Genomic DNA, 17,634 nt, shown 5'->3' on the forward strand with positions numbered 1-17,634 from the left:
CTTTAAAAAAATAATAAAAGAACTAAGTTGTGAAACATAAAACATAATATCATTTGCAAGTATGCAACAGATTTGAAAACCTCAGTAATGTGGTTTCCATAAAGCAATGTAGAGAACCACATTTGACAAAACAAACAAAACCAATGTTTTGAATCACATATTAAAAATAAAAAACCACTGGGAAATCACATTTAACAGAAAGGAATTACATTTAACAGAAAGTAATTAAGCATACTGGATTTATCTCTTAGATAGCATCAACTATAGGGGGAAATTCCCACAAACTGCCATACACTCACAAGTGCTTATTCCAATTATGGAAACATCCAGAAGGAAGAAATACAGGGTCAGTGCAGCCTCTCTACAGTGCAACCAGGGAAGGAGTTTTCCTGCATCTGAGGCTGTAGCATTAAATCTGTCAGAGGGGGAGGCAGGACACAGATCTATCCTGAGAGAGACAAGATGCTTAGCACAGAAATCATGTATTAGGAAAAGCATGGGAGATCCCTACACACGATAGCCTGAAGAGGTGGCCTCATGGACACAAAGAGCCACAGGGCAAAGCAAGGAACGGTATGGACCTGAAAACCAAGACCATCCATCACAGGAGAGGTTGTGGAAAAGTCTCTGGAGTATGCTACTTAACAAAAACTAACATCAAACTTGTGCTAGGTTGGGGGCCATTCCAGACGACAGATCAGAAGTCAGGAAAATGTGCTGTGACCCAGGCCAACATGGGTCCCCTGGCATCTGTCTCCTGCTGGAAAATCATGGCTTCTTCACGCAGTTTCTTTCCTCAGGGGCTTCATTTCAGAACCGCACAGAGAAGGACTCTGAGACATATGGTCTCCTGCCTCACCACGCTCACAAAGAAATCCAGTAGAACCAGTCAGATGCTAGCTTTCATCTTCACACCACAAGGTTTCTCTTCTTAACACGTCATGACTGATGAACAACCAAGATGAAGGGCGATCAGCAGAGGTCAAAATATGAACATAATCGGAGGAGACTGTCCTCTTTCAACATCCCTGCCATTTACTAATTTCTGTGTGGAGCACAGGTGTGGTATACAGCAGCGACAAGCAAATGTGAAGATACATCACTCAATCATAAAGACTGAAAGGAAGGGTAGATACCGAATTGGAATTTCCAGTATCCACAACAGAGGACAAGATATATTTACAAATCACTTATCACCCCGGAGGCCCAAAGACATAGTAATGGAAATGAGATAAGTTTTATATAACTATACAATCTTTTCATGTGTGAGATAACAAAATATATTTCATACAAAGGGCACATAGAGGAATATTTTATCTTAGGTGTTCCTCTCAGCAACACACAGTGGAAATAAATACAACAGAGATCCCTGTTATGGACGAGGCACTTATAAGGCACAACTATGTTTATAACAAATAAAGACTGCTGTCCAGCCCTGAGTTTTTATGTACAAAATATATGAGGTGCTATACCTAAAGGTTTTCCAACATTCTTTATGTTCATAAGGTTTCCTGCCACTGTGTCTGATTGGCTTTACAAGATTTTAAGGACAAATGAAGGCTTTCCCACAGTCCTTGTATTCAGAGTTTCTCCCCAGTGTGAGTCCTCATGTGGACCCGCAGGTTTGCAGGATACCTGAAGGCTTTCCCACAGTCCTTGTATTCAGAGTTTCTCCCCAGTGTGAGTTCTCACGTGGGCTCGCAGGTTTGTGGGGTACCTGAAGGCCTTCCCGCACTGCTGACATTCATAGGGTCTCTCCCCAGTGTGAGTCCTCACGTGGGCTCGCAGGTTTGCAGGATACCTAAAGGCTTTCCCACACTGCTGACATTCATACGGTCTCTCCCCAGTGTGAGTCCTCACGTGGACCCGCAGGTTTGCCCGACACCTGTAGGCTTTCCCGCACTGCTGACATTCATAGGGTCTCTCCCCAGTGTGAGTCCTCACGTGTGCCCGCAGGTTTACTGGATACCAGAAGGCTTTCCCACACTCCTTGCATTCATAGGGTTTCACCCCGCTGTGCTTTCTCACATGGACTTGAAGGGAGGAGTGACAGCTGAAGGCTTTCCCACAGTGCGGACATTCATAGGGTCTCTCCTCAGTGTGTGTCTTCACGTGTGCTCGCAGGTTGGCTGGGTACCAGAAGGCTTTGCCACACTGCTGACATTCATAGGGTTTCTCTTCACTGTGCGTTCGCACGTGTTTTTGTAAGGACGAGGACCACCGGAAGGCTTTCCCACATTGTGCACACTCGTAACGTTTCTCCAAACTGTGCGCTCTCACATGTCCTTGAAGGGAGGAGTGACGAGTGAAGGCTTTCCCACACTGCTGACACTCAAAGGGCCTCTCCCCAGTGTGCGTCCTCACGTGTTCCTGCAGCGATGTCGAGCTGCTGTATGCTTTTCCGCACTCCTTACACTCATAGGGCTTCACTCCACTGTGCATCCTCACATGTCTCTGGAAATATCGAGGATGTCTGAAAGCCTTCCCACACTGCTGACATTCGTAGGGTCTCTCTTCGCTGTGTGTTCTGACATGTTCTCGAAGAGATAAGGAACAACTGTAGGCTTTCCCACATAACGTACATTCATAGGGTTTCAGTCCACTGTGCGTTCTCACGTGTCTTCTAAAGTATTTGGGACAACTGAAGGCTTTCCCACATTGCTGACACAGGTACGGTCTCTCTCCAGTGTGTGTCATCATGTGTCCTTGCAAGGATGCGGGATACTTGAATGTCTTCCCACACTGCTTACATTCATAGGGTTTCTCAGCACTGTGTGTTCTCACATGTTCTCGGAAATACGAGAGGCAGCTGTAGGCTTTCCCACACTCCACACATTCATAGGGTCTCTCCCGAGTGTGAGTTCTCACGTGACGTGTAAGGTAGGACTGATACATAAAAGCTTTCCCACACACATCACACACATGGACTCTCTGTCCACAGTGACCCTTTACGTGACCCTGAAAGGATGAGGTGCAAGTGAAAGCTTTTCCACACTTCTTGCACTCTAAAGATTTTTTACTACCGAGACTCTTCAAGTCTCTTTTTGATGCTCTCCCAGTGTCCTGATGTTCATAGGGTTTCTCTACAAGGTCTGTGTCCACGTGAGTGCTGAGCCTTGAGACACAGCTACAGGCCGGCCCACATTCTTCACAGGGACTAGGTTTGTGTCCAGGCTGAGATCTTTGTGAATTCTCAGGGAAAGAACCATCTGGGAAGGCTTCTCTACACTTAGCACATTCACAGGATTTGTCTCCAGTAGGACAATCCTCATGCACACTAAGACTTGTAATCTGGTTTATGGTATCTCCACATTGATTACCTTCATTGCTTTCACAGACACGCTCCACCAAATGATTTCTGTTCAAAATAGGAAGGCACACTGTTAGGGAATAATGATTATAACCAAACTCTTTATTAATGATCTACCGATGCTAAGTAATGATTATCTGACTACAAAATGACCATTTCTAAGGAATGGGCATGTTTGGGGCACCGTCTACACTGCTATAACGTAGAAGCAGCTAAATGCTCAAAATAAGGGCCCAGTAATAGCCATAACTGTCAGCGTTTCTTACACGTGGGTTTTCCTGATAAATGTTTTGAACTGAATTATATTTCTGATGATCAGTACTACATCACATCTATGAAGATATTGTGTTGTGTAATTCCAACTACACAACTGTTTTTTGTTTTTGTTTTTGTTTTAAAGATTTTATTTATTTATTTGACAGAGAGAGAGACAGCAAGAGAGGGAACCTGCAGGCAGGGGGAGTGGGAGAGGGAGAAGCAGGCTTCCTGCTGAGCAGGGAGCCCGATACAGGGCTCGATCCCAGGACCCTGGGATCATGACCTGAGCTGAAGGCAGACGCTCAACGACTGAGCCACCCAGGCGCCCCCCAACTACACAATTGTTCAGCTAGGTTTATAACTTTATACCTTCTTCAATTTCAAGTTATTCTAACATTTGCCAAGATCCCCATTTCTCCTATGGGAGAGAGAGGCACTCACCTCAAACACCTCTCCTGGGATTGGGACCGATCTCCAATGTGATGAAACACCCAGTCTTCTCCAAAAAGAGCCCAGGAATCGTTTCTTGTAAATCTTACTATTTTGTCTTCACTGGATAGTTCATTCTCCAAAATATTCAGCTGAGTCCCTGATCCACAAGGCTTAACTTGAATGCAAGAATCTGCAAGAATTGGGAGCAATTTAATTTTTTGGGAATGATCTGATGTTTAAAGGTAAGAAAATTAAGAAAATAGACCATATGTGGATTTCTACTCATATACTGATCCCAAATGTATATTAAGTTCATCAGGAAGAATGAACATGTGACCACAGAAAAATTCTAAGGACCCTAGTGATTTGGGACTTAGGCAATAAGAGGGAAAGTGTATGAAAAGGCAGCCCGTTTACTCAGAAATACTTCAAAATCGATGGAGACTAATGTGGAGATAGTATTATCAGAAAAGCAAAATAGGAAGGAAATGGGCAAGATACAAACATCCATACACTACCTCATAAAGGAATACAGAAAAGCTTGCCACGTGAGTGTGGATGGATGAAAAGTCCGACAGGGAGGCCAGGTAAATGACAAACATCACACTTCTCAAACAAGGACTGAGTCATGTTCCTAATGGACATGTGCAAATGCCATTCCCTTCTCCAGACCCTGGTCCAACCTAGGGTAGCTGGACTGTCCTGAAGGCACCAAGGCCCTCAGTTAAGCCACCTGCCACTAGGGGTCAGATGGTATATGTGTGTGGCTGAACAGCTCAGCAGGAGGGAGGATTTTAAGGGCAACAAGCAATCTGGAAAATGGGCTGTTAATTTGGTCTTCAAGGTCATTGAAGATGACGAAGTGTGAGTTTAATTACAGCATGATTACCATGAGAAATGTGTATTAACTGCAGTGCATCTTCCACAGAAATGAAAACCACAAAGCAGCACTCACTGCCCCAGAGCAACACTGGAGACCATCCTCACACTGATAAAATTAGACAGTCTGACTTTGATCCAGAGCCATAGTCAACTTATTACATGAAACTTTGTTTTCACAGAAAAGGTATGTGACCCTAGGTAGTTTCCATGAAGGCTTGGACCATGGCTGTCTCTTCTTCAATATATTCCCATTCCTCCGCCCCAGTAAGATCAAACTCTTGTAAGAAACGTTCGTTCCCTAAAACTCCAGTGAAGGGGTGGAGCCGTCCTTACCCAGCGAGGCCAGGTTCCTGCAGGTCTCCAGCATCACATCTCTGTAGAGCCTCCTCTGACCACGATCCAGCAAAGCCCACTCCTCCGGGGTGAAGTACACAGCCACATCCGCGAAGACCACCGTGTCCTGAAACATCCCACGTATCCTATTGCAGCAACGCTCCCTCCTCACCCATGTGCGTGGGAGGATTGGGGGGGGCGGTGACACGCAGGGAACCGCACTCCATTCCTAGGACCTGAGTCACACCCGTGTGGGAAGTGACAACACGCGAGCACATCCGCTGCCACGCATTCAGTGATGGGAGGGGCCGGGAACCCGAAGCAGAGGGAGATGACAACGGCTGATTCAGACTTACATACACCCAAATATAGGCTATTTTTGCTGACTCAGAGCAGATCCGAGCACTCCAGTACGGTAAAGAATGGAAAATGAAATCCTCATTCAAACAACACAAAATCAGACAACAAACACATCTTTGACTTGATCAAAGATTTATAGCCTTGTCAGCTCCAAGAACTTGAACCAGAATGTCAGGATGTTGTGGACACTTAAGCAGATCTCTCCTTGGAAGGCAACAAGGTCAAGGAGCCTGGTGCAGTCCCCTCTATCCCGGCAGAGGCAGACACGACCCTTTCCCTGGATCAGGTGGACTGTTAGCGTGGACACAGGGACCAGGGACCTAGCACACCTGGTGTGTAAGAGGAATTCCAGTTCTGGAAGAATCATGGAAGTCAGCAGGGCCTCAAATATATACCTCAGTGCCCAGAATTCAAGGAGAAGGGCACCAGGAAGGAGAGCCCCTGAGGGACTGATGGTAACAAACAGCCACTGGTGACTTTAACAGAGAAAGAAAACAAGGCTAATCCATATCTTTAGAGCAACAAGGGATGACACCACACTCATGAAATACAGAGTTCAAAAAATTACTTTTTTCAAAAAATCAGATTTTCTAAACAAAAACTATGTTCTCAAAACTTAATGAAAAAAAAAATCCCATATGCCAACCATATCACTTAATAGGAAGGTAAATTCTACTTCAACTGTGGTTATAACTGGGGTCTGCGTATCACACACCTGGTAAGTCCTGTATCCTAAATATGTTTTAAAAATCCATATGACAACCATGAAAAATAAAAGACAACAATATAAAGAAAAATAATATAATCAAATCATGGGGAAAGAATATGAGCAGATACTTTTCTACAGAAGATATGCAAGCGGCCAATAGGTTCAGGAAAAGATGCTAGATGTTAGTTATCAGGGAAATGGACGTCAAACTATAAGCAGATACCCCTTCAGACCCACTAGAATGGCTACAAAGAAACAAGTGCTGGTGAGGATGTGAGGAAGGGGAAACTCTCATGCATTTCTGCTGCTGGGGATGGAAAATGGTGCAGCCATTTGGAGGTGTCTGGTGCATCCTCAAAATGAGTAACGTCGAGTTACTGTGCAATACAGCAATTCCACTCCTAATATTGATCTACCCAAGACAAGTGAAGATGAGCACCAACACCAACACTAATTTCCATATACTCTCTCAGCAGCTTGATTCATAATAGCCAGCAAGTGAAAACCACCCAAAGGCCCATCAACTCTTTGAAAATGAATAAAGAAGACATGACTCAAATGAAATTAGAAGGCCACAGGGGGAGCTCCCACCAGTACCACTCATTCTCCATTGCACTCAACAGCAAGAGACAACCTTGGACACATTACTGCCCCAGCAGGAGAAAGGAAGGAAAGTTTCCTCCTCCCCTGCAACAGCCCAGCCAATAAGAGACAGTCACAGCCCACCCTATGAGAAGACACTAGGGGTAGAACCCCAAGTTTGCTCCAGTGGATGTCGTTTGGAACAGCCCCTCCCAACATCCCCTCTCCACTATAAAAGAGAGGTCCTCCCTTTGTTCTCCAGACCTGCCTGTGCTTTTACGTAACAGAATTGCAAATCTCCAGGCACCTGGTTGGCTCAGTCCATTGAGCATCTGCCTTTGGCTCAGGTCATGATCCCAGAGTCCTGGGACTGAGTCCCGAATTGGGCTCCTTGCTCAGCGGGGAGCCTGCCTCTCCCTCTGCCTCTTTCTCTCTCTCTCTCTCTGACGAATAAATAAAATCTAAAAAAAAAAAAGAGTTGCAAATCTCTGCTATTACTAAATAAACCCATTTTTGCTAGTAAAATAACTGACAGGTTTACACTTAACCCACTGAGCCACCCAGGCACCCCTGGCAGGTTTACTTTTAAAGTTAACATTACATGATCATCGGTCTTTCCACGACTATTACAAATCAACTCCAAATTGTCTTTAAAGAAAATTCTGGTCTTCCTGTAGATGTGGAATCCACCCAGGTAGCATTTAAGTCTATGTTTATTAAAGAGCGGAACCAGTGTCTTTTTCCTTTAGTTAAAAGGACCAGGATAGAATGTGAAAATATGTCCACTGCAGATATAATTTGGCAAACCATCCACACACATCCTAGATGAGTCACCTAAAAGAAAAACCGCTAAAATTCTTTTTTTTATTTACTTACTTTTTTTTTTTTTTAAGTAGGCTCTAAGTCCAAGGTGGGGCTTGAACTCACGACCCTGAGATCGAGAATTGCACACTCTACTGACTGAGCCAATCAGGTGCCTCAAGACCACTAAAATTCCTAATTCTCAATTCTGGCAAATGGAGGTTCCTAAACAAAACTCAAACCTGACTCTTCTCCTCTTCTTGCAGAGGACCAGGACACTGGAAAAAAGATCACTACCAACTTAAACACACCCACATCTCTATCCCTGCAGCCAGACTTTCCAAATTCCTCCTCATTCCCAATGATCGAGCTCCAGGGAACCACAGGGGCCCTTCCCAGTCTTCCCTTGTAATCAGCTCGAAGAAACCACTCTCCACACTGGGAATGAGTCTCTGTCCTTGCTGACACGTGTCCAACCCCTTGCTGTACAGCAGCCCCCCCCAGGAGGACTACAATATAAATAGTAGGGTTCCCTAACAGACCTCAATAGGTTCCTGTATCTGAACCCACTGCCTTTTGTCTAGGTCCTTTGAGATATACACCATTTTCTACTTAGTTCCTATGGCTCTATTCATTTAATTGGGCGGATATTTTTTAAACAAGTGTCTTTGTCCTAAAAAGGGGAAATAATTCTAGAATTTGATAACAGTAATCAACACAGCCAATCAAAGAAAATAAATGACCCTTCCAAATCTTTCATCTCTTCCATCTCTGACACACTATAGTGGAGTCTGGGGACACTGATCATTTGTCTTGGTTGGATCACCTACCATCCTCTTCCTGGGCAAAAACCTCAACTGATATTGGTAGAGTCCACAGTGTGACTCCCATCAAGGTTAAAATGGATCTCTCAAAGCATCTCCCAAAAATTAATCAATACCCTATAAATAAAGAAGCTCTTTAAGGCATCAAGCCCATAATAGAAAATTACAAGCCTCAGAGGCCCATCATCCCACACACTAGTCCCTGTTTCTACCCTGGAGAAAACCCAATGGCTGAAGATGGAGGTTTGTCTAGAACCTCTGAGCAATATATACCATTGTTAACCCTTGGGACCCTGTTCTTCCTAACTCCCATATGCTACTGATTCAATTCCTACTGTATGCAAATTCCAGGAGGAATACATGACTCCAGGTTTTTACCAATAGAATAAAAAAATTTTTCCCCCAGTCTGAAAATTGCCAATATTCAACTGGCTATTTTCAGACCTAGGGTCCTGGTTTAGAACCGTCATACAATTTGGATTTTCATGTTACCTTTGCTTTCATAGTTATTACCTGTCAAAACATTGTAAAAGTGATGTATCCAGCAAGGAGATAATTTCCAGTGCTTACCATCTTGATAAATAGGGACCGGAGATGAGAAGTGCCTGAGACTCCTTCCTTCTAATATTTCTTGCTACTCAAATATGGCCTGAACTGGTTTCCAACTGCTATGCACTTTCCCTAGGATGTGTGACATCACTACCAGGAAAGGTCTTTCCTGGCACCAAGAAACAAAACCACTAAACATGGAAAACTGACTCATAATCAATGACGCACTTGAGAAAAGATCTCTATCAAAAGTGGGAAATGTAAGAATTAATATAGGGAAACCTTGCTAAGAATGGAGTCAGGAGGGGCGCCTGGGTGGCTCATTCAGTTAAGCCTCCGACTCTTGATTTCAACGCAGGCCACGATCCCAGGGTTGTGGGATCAAGACCCGAGTCAGGCTCCACACTCCGCAGGGAGTCTGCCTGAGAATGCCCTCACCCCCTCCCGGGGCCCCTCCCCCTGTCCGTGCTCTCCCTCTCTAAAATAAACAAATCTTTAAAAGAAGAAGAATGACGGAGTCAGAAGACCAGCAGTGGAGCCTCCACACGCTACCACTCACGGTCAGCTGCAGAAGCCACAGCAAGAGAAGGACCTCGCAGTCGAAGTGGACACCGCTTTACTATGACAACAGGAGGAAGATTATTTCCCCACATGGCAACAGCCCAGCCAATGAGAGACAGTCACAACTCAGCCAATGGGAAGCAACGATACTTCCAAGCCCAGTTTGCTCCAATGGGCTTTCCGCTTACAGCAGCCCCTCTTCAAGGCCCCGTCTCCTCTGTGAAAGAGGCTCCCGTCCTCCGCTCCCCGTCCTGCCTGCGGTCTCACCGCGGCTGCTTCTCGGAGCTGTAATTCTCAAGCCCGTTTTGCTGGCAAATTTAATGACAGTTTTACTTTCACTCATTTCAGTAAGCAAGATGGGGTATATTCATAAAGTGGAGTATTACTCAGCAATGAGCAGGATGAAGGACTGAGCGGACGCAGACCGGTGAACCCGAGCACGTTCGCAGGCTTCCCGGGGACCACACGGTCGGACGACACAGTGAGCCATCGGCGGGGGGACGACTCCTAAGGCGTCCAGAAGCAGGGCTGGGACGCGCTAGGATGTGGGGTGACCACCAGGAGGACGCAGGTTGTCCTTACGGAATTATTAATACTTTAAAATGTGAAGATGGTTGAGTAATTCTGTCAGTACAATCAATGCCATCAAACTTTATATTTTAAACATAAAATTCACGGTCTGTGATCCAAACCTCAGTTAGAGCTATTTAAAAACAGTTACAGAGGGGCGCCTGCGGGCTCAGTCGGTCCAGTGTCGAGCTCTCGCTCTGGCTCCATCCGGGTCTCGGCGCCATGAGATCAAGCCCCGCATCTGACTCCGTGATCGGCCGTCGGCTTGAGATCCCGCCCCCTCCCGCCTCCCCTCCCCCCACTCACATATGCTCTCTCTAAGAAAAAAGTCATAAAAGCTAAAAATATATCCTCCTTAATCTTTTGGCAACTCTACTCAAAAACAATAGATTTTAGGCAAATAAGTATGAAAAAGAAACAATATGAAAAAGAAAAATTACAATTTCAGATTAAGCAGATTGAGAGATATTATAAACTAGCTGTGGGAAAAGATTTTTTTTAGATTTTTTTTATTTATTTGAGAGAGAGAGAGAACGAGTGGGGGAGGAGCAGAGAGAGGGAGAAGCGGACTCCACGCTGAGTGCAGAGCCCAACCCCACAACCCTGAGATCACAACCTGAACTAAACCAAGAGTCATATGCTCAACCGACTGAGCCACCCAGGCGCCCCGATTTTTTTTTTAAGTAGGCACCATGCCGAGCGTGGTGACCGACATGGGGCTGGAACTCATGACCCTGAGAGCAAGACCTGAGCTGAGATCTAAAACATACTTAACCGAATGAGCCACCCAGGTGCCCCACCGGAAAAGATGTTTTAGAACAGAGGGAAAGGAATACATGTATACAAATTGGTGACATACCTGAGATGATGCAAGGTAACAGAACATGTAAGGACGTCCTTGTCATCAAGGAAAGGAAATCAGTAGATTCACATATCCCCACACTCTAAAGGCACCTCCAATGGTGCGTAGGCCAGGTACCAAGCATTTAAACATCGGGGGTTCCCAATTGTCGAGAGGGATCACAGAGTATTACCAAGATGGGAAAAGGACAATTCAAACAGTATTAAAAGGCAATATTCATGAGCCCCTCCCTCGTCGTCAGGCCGCGAGGGCAGCGCGCGCGAGCCAGGGGGAGAGCGAGCGAGCGAGCGAGCGCCGGGAGGAGGCGGCCGGACCGAGCGAGCGCCCGCGCGTGTGGCGTGAGGGGAAGCCGCTGCCCGCCCCCTTCGCCTTCCCTTCTCTCCCCCTCCCCGCTCCCCCCCCCCCCGCGGCGCAGCACCATGTCGGCGCCGGCGGCCAAAGTCAGTAAAAAGGAGCTCAACTCCAACCACGACGGGGCCGACGAGACCTCAGAAAAAGAACAGCAAGAAGCAATTGAACATATTGATGAAGTACAAAATGAAATAGACAGACTTAATGAACAAGCCAGTGAGGAGATTTTGAAAGTAGAACAGAAATATAACAAACTCCGCCAACCATTTTTTCAGAAGAGGTCGGAATTGATCGCCAAAATCCCCAATTTTTGGGTAACAACATTTGTCAACCATCCACAAGTGTCTGCACTGCTTGGGGAGGAGGATGAAGAGGCGCTGCATTATTTGCCAAGAGTTGAAGTGACAGAATTTGAAGATATTAAATCAGGTTACAGAATAGATTTTTATTTTGATGAAAACCCTTACTTCGAAAATAAAGTTCTCTCCAAAGAATTTCATCTGAATGAGAGTGGTGATCCGTCTTCAAAGTCCACCGAAATCAAATGGAAATCTGGAAAGGATTTGACGAAACGTTCAAGTCAAACACAGAATAAAGCCAGCAGGAAGAGACAGCATGAGGAACCAGAGAGCTTCTTCACTTGGTTTACTGACCATTCTGATGCAGGTGCAGATGAGTTAAGAGAGGTCATTAAAGATGATATTTGGCCAAATCCATTACAGTACTACTTGGTTCCCGATATGGATGATGAAGAAGGGGAAGGAGAAGAAGATGATGATGATGATGAAGAAGAAGAAGGATTGGAAGATATCGATGAAGAAGGAGATGAGGATGAAGGTGAAGAAGATGAAGATGATGATGAGGGGGAGGAAGGAGAGGAGGATGAAGGAGAAGATGACTAATGGAACACTGATGGATTCCAACCTTCCTTTTTAATTTTCTTCAGTCCCTGGGAGCAAGTTGCAGTCTTTTTTTTTTTTTTTTTTCTCCTCTTGTGCTCATTCGCCCTGTTTTTTGAAGTCTCTTTTCTCTCCCTTTATACCATGGTTCTCAACTTATTTTGGGGGGAAATACCTTGAGCAGAATACAGTGGGAAAAGAATCTCTACCCCTTTCTGTTCCAAATTCATTTTTATCCCTTCCTGTCTCAACAAAAACTTTATGGAATCAACACCACCGTGCTCTGTGGGAAAAAAGAAAAACCTTCTGCTCCCTTAGCTCTGCTGGAAGCTGGAGGGTGCTAGGCCCCTGTGTAGTAGTGCATAGAATTCTAGCTTTTTTCCTCCTTTCTCTGTATATTGGGCTCAGAGATTACACTGTGTCTCTATGTGAATATGGACAGTTAGCATTTACCAACATGTACCTGTCTACTTTCTCTTGTTTAAAAAAAAGAAAAAAAAACTTAAAAAAATGGGGTTATAGAAGGACAGCAAAGGGTGGGTTTGAGATGTTTGGGTGGGTTAAGTGGGCATTTTGACAACATGGCTTCTCCTTTGGCATGTTTAATTGTGATGTTTAACGGACATCCTTGCAGTTTAAGATGACACTTTTAAAATAAAACTCTCTCCTAATGATGACTTGAGCCCTGCCACTCGATGGGAGAATCAGCAGAACCTGTAGGATCTTATTTGGAATTGACATTCTCTATTGTAATTTTGTTCCTGTTTATTTTTAAATTTTCTTTTTGTTTCACTGGAAAGGAAAGATGATGCTCAGTTTTAAACGTTAAAAGTGTACAAGTTGCTTTGTTACAATAAAACTAAATGTGTAAAAAAAAAAAAAGGCAATATTCATAAATACAAAGGCAAAAGTCTGTTTAGAAGGAAATCTTGTATAGGTAACATTAGAAGACAAAACCCAGTCTGTTTTATTCTAGAAATGGATTGGATATTGACTCTTCAACGAGTATAATTTGCCCCACTAATGGAAACAAGACACATGAACTACAGGCTTCCAATCCATTCGTGCTGAGGACATGCCTGTCTCATGTCACGGCACATTAATGACGACTGACTTAGAGACCAGATGGAAACATGCACCATCAGGAAAAAAATGTGTCTGAACGAAACCAAGAGCCAACTCCCCATGTGACTGGTTCCCTCCGAGATCAGGAACAAGAAGCTAAGGAGGCATATATACAATTCTACACCCGTGAAGGCCTGGCCAGTGCAGCAACAGAAAACAAGGAATTGGTGAAAGATTTACCAAGGGAAAGGTAAACTTCATTATCAGCAGGTGATCAGATTTAGTGTCTAGAAATCCCAGAATCCTAAGACAAAATTATGAAAATGTACAGGTGAGCCTAGCCACAACCTAAGTGTTGTTTGCATCTGGCAGCGACAGTTCCTGGAGAAGCACCGTCCCATGGATCCTGCGACATTCCGAAGCGGGATCGTCAGAGCCCATCAGGTCAGAAACGAGATGAGAACAACTTTCAAAACTGCAGAATCGTACGCCAGCAGATAAAAGGGACCAGCACAGAGAGCGTCCTGAGAACGGGCCGTGTTGATGGGTGCAGCCTCGTAAGGCAACACTTACACTTTTCCTTCTTCCGTCCTGCGGACACCTGTTCCTCCCGCTCTATTTCCTCCCTGTGTGCGCCTCCTCCACCTCCCCAGGGAACGCTTTCCTTCTGTCACCTCTGTCACCAGACCCACAGAGTTCCGTGCGACACCAGCTGAGGGTTGTACACGGAAACTCACCCTGAGGCTACCGACCCGGAGGCAGGGTCGGATCCCACAGGTAAGCGCTCAGCCCCACGAGACTGCCCCCACCCAAACACACACACACACACTTCAGACACTAGAAAGAGGCCCTGCTGTCACCTGTGCTTCTGACCGACCAGCAGATCAGGTTCCCACGCTTTCTCCTGGGGTTCCAGTGATTTGCTGGGAGGGCTCACAGAACTCGGGGAAACACTTACTTACGTTTTCCAGTGTAGGAAAGGATGGATAAAGGATACAGATGAGCAGCCAGACCGGGAGAGGCACAGGGGGAGCCTAGGGCAGGGGTGTGGAGTGTCCATACTTTCTCTGGGTGCCCCACCCTCCCCGCACCCCCCACCGTGTTCATAAACCCCCTTCTCTTAGGATTTTTATGGAGGCTTCACCCCGTTGGCATGATGGACCATTAGCTCCACTTTCAGCCCTTCCCCTTCTTAAGAGAATGGGGGCAGGACAGAAGTTCCAGCTTCTAATCACCGCAGGTCTTTCCGGTGAACGGCCCCCACCAGGAGCCATCCAGGAGCCCACCCAGAGTCACCTGATGCAACAAAAGATGCTCCTATCCCCCAGCACGTGACAAGGGCTTCGGGAGCCCTGTATTAGGAACCGGGGGCAGAGACTGGTATGTACTTCTAGTCTCACCAGCCCGTACATACAACTAGTGCTAGAGGCGAGGAATGTCATCAGACCTGGAGATGAGGAAAGAGAGACCATGAGTAAACCAGGCTCAACGTCTCTCGGGATCCTTCCCTGGTCTGGAGGGGGCTTCCTGTCAAACACAGTGCAGGTCATTTCTCAGGCAAGAAACACTGAGAGCTCACGGTTCATGAAGAGACGTGATTGTATTAGATTATTTTCACAAACCTGCCTTAATAAAAGGTGAACATGTCACTCTACTGCATTTTTTGCGAAGCCTGTTGAGCTCTGAAAATGGACAAATATGGGGAATAATACACAACCAGTGTTAACTTATAAGATCTTATTTTAGTGGATGTGATAAGTTTTCAAAGATGGATCAAGTCCGTTTCAATCACTCGTCTCAATGGAGCAAAATACTAAGTGAACAATCATTCTACTACGTTTTCCAAGTTTCCAATTAATGGAGTTCTCGTGTTACATAAAGCCTTCATCTTGTCTTCCTCTTGATCCCTGAAGCACAAACTGCTTCAGAGAAGGTGAACCAGCAGTTGGAGCTTTGTATATAATCCTCCTTGTAGCTCCTTTTTAGTCTTCAACGGTGAACTGCTTCTCTGTACTAAACAGGTACCGGTCTGTACTTGTCTCGTTTGGGTCAAGGTGCGCATGCTCATGAGAGCTTTCACAGTATGTGGAACAGGAGAATATAGCAACCAGTCTGCCGAACACATTTGAGAATGCTGGTTCCTGTTTAACACACGTCCCTGCTGCATATAGCAGGATGGGAGCAACAGACGCCTTCACACGTCACTGCCTTGTTAGAGACAATGAGTTTAATTACTCCCTCTTTATCTTCTCCTCTGTGTTTTTAGTTGTTAGATAAGTTAGCTTTTTCTTTTTTTTTTTAATTTTTTTTTTCTTAAGATTTTATTTGACAGAGAGAGACACAGTGAGAGAGGGAACACAAGCAGGGGGAGTGGGAGAGGGAGAAGCAGGCGGGGCTCGATCCCGGGACCCTGGGATCATGACCTGAGCCAAAGGCAGACGCTTAATGACTGAGCCACCCAGGCGCCCCAAGTTAGCTTTTTCTAAATGGATTAACATGAAACCACATTTCAAGTCTTATTTCTTTTTCTTTTTTTTTTTTCTCCAGGGAAAAGTGCGAACACAGTCCCCCACTTTTCAGGGTCTTTTCAAGCATCCAAACGTACTTCTCACCCTGAGCAACTAACTGGTAATGATAGACACAGACATCTCTCTACTGCTGAAATGTAGTACATGCTTGATTTTTTACAATCACTTGTGAAGAAAACTAATGATGTCGTTTTAGCTAGAAAATATTCTAACTGAAAAACATTTTTCCTTTACTCATAAGTCAAATGATTATGTAGATCGCACCCAAAAAGAATAGAAAGGTAATTATAGACTCAGATTTTTAGTAAGTTTCCAGAATGCAAACTCCTAAATCTCAGGGTACACTTAATCACTAGAAACAAGAGTTGAAAATTAAATATTAAAAAGAGACTTTTTAAAAAAAGATTTTATTTAAGAGAGAGGGAAGAGCATGAGTGGGTGGGAGGGGCAGAGGGAGCGGTAAAAGCAGATTCCCCACTGAGCAGGGAACCTGAGGCAGGGTTCGATCCCGGACCCTGAGCCGAAGGCAGACGCTTAACTGACTGAGCTCTCCAGGCGCCCCTAAAAAGAGACTTTTTAACATTAACCTTTATAACTGCTATTAAACTAAGTGTCCTTATGTCCAAAAATATGTCTAATGGAGGATATAAGCTGATTTAATGGAAAACCTACAGAACGCTATTCAATGACACATAGCATAAGGAAATAAATGGAGAGATGCCACATATCTTCCAAAATGAGACCATAAGGCCAATTCTCCCAAAAGGTCAAGAGTTTTAAGAAAATTTCATTAAATCTACAACCAGGTTTGTCTGGGATTTTTGTTCATCCTGTTCCATTTGAACTTAAGAGACACTACTTTTTTTGTATTTTTATTTTTATTTTTATTTTTATTTTTATTTTAAAGATTTTATTTATTTATTTGACAGAGAGAGGCACAGCGAGAGAGGGAACACAAGCAGGGGGAGTGGGAGAGGGAGAAGCAGGCTTCCCGCCAAGCAGGGAGCCCGATGCGGGGCTCGATCCCAGGACCCTGAGATCACGACCTGAGCCGAAGGCAGACGCTTAACGACTGAGCCACCCAGGCGCCCCTGTATTTTTATTTTTATTTTTATTAAAGGTTTTATTTATTTACTTAAGCGTGAGAGCACGACCCAGGTTGGGAAGGCATAGAGGGAGAGGGACGAGCAGACTCCCTGCTGAACACAGAGCCCGATGCAGGACTTGGTCCCAGGACCCTGAGATCATGACCTGTGCTGAAGTCAGACACTTAACCGACTCAGCCACCCAGCGCCCCTTCTTTTTTTCATTTTTCTTACAGATTTTATTTTAAGTAATCTCTGTGCCCAACACAGCTCCAACTTAGAGCCCCAAGACCAAGAGTCATGCCCTACCGACTGAGCCGGCCAAGCACTACTGCCTGCACTGAGATGTAAGGAACACTTCTAAGAACAGTGGAGACGTGTCACAGAACACACTGGTGGGATTTTACCTAACAGACATCAGAGCTTTTTAAAGTATGTCAATATGAAAATACAAGAAAACCTCATTTAAAAGAGAGTAGAGAGGCGGGCAGGGGAAGCGCTCAATCCCTAAAGTTCAAGAGCAGCACCTTGCAAGCCTACACTTTAGGTACATTACCGCCCCAGGAGAGGGATGCAGGAAGGTTTCCTCCTGACCCGGCAACAGCCTGACCAATGACATGGTCACCGCTCAGCCAATGAGAGACGGTCACAGGCCAGCCAATGAGAAAGAGTC

At 45.1% G+C, this 17,634-nt stretch overlaps 2 protein-coding genes across 3 annotated transcripts in view; one reads left to right on the forward strand and one right to left on the reverse strand.

Moving 5' to 3' along the window:
- Window positions 1–17,634, reverse strand: part of LOC116625688 (zinc finger protein 77-like) — a 27,825-nt gene continuing 10,191 nt past the window's right edge. Inside the window, exons 1-3 of one of the 2 annotated variants that reach the window (XM_032394463.1) lie at window positions 5,216–6,046; window positions 4,010–4,190; window positions 1–3,358 (exon numbers count right to left, since the gene is read on the reverse strand). In XM_032394463.1, the coding sequence (XP_032250354.1) occupies window positions 1,663–3,358; window positions 4,010–4,190; window positions 5,216–5,351 (2,013 nt within the window). In that variant the 5' untranslated portion in view covers window positions 5,352–6,046 and the 3' untranslated portion in view covers window positions 1–1,662. Of the gene's footprint in view, window positions 3,359–4,009; window positions 4,191–5,215; window positions 6,047–17,634 lie in introns of those variants that run through there. The other variant, XM_032394464.1, reaches the window with a different exon arrangement.
- LOC116625692 (protein SET-like) lies at window positions 11,249–13,153 on the forward strand. Its single transcript, XM_032394468.1, has one exon. The coding sequence runs from the start codon at window positions 11,252–11,254 to the stop codon at window positions 12,284–12,286; it is 1,035 nt and encodes a 344-aa protein (XP_032250359.1). The 5' UTR covers window positions 11,249–11,251; the 3' UTR covers window positions 12,287–13,153.

This window comes from Phoca vitulina, unplaced genomic scaffold, assembly GCF_004348235.1.
Source record: "Phoca vitulina isolate PV1807 unplaced genomic scaffold, GSC_HSeal_1.0 scaffold81, whole genome shotgun sequence".
Taxonomy (NCBI): Eukaryota; Metazoa; Chordata; class Mammalia; order Carnivora; family Phocidae; genus Phoca; species Phoca vitulina.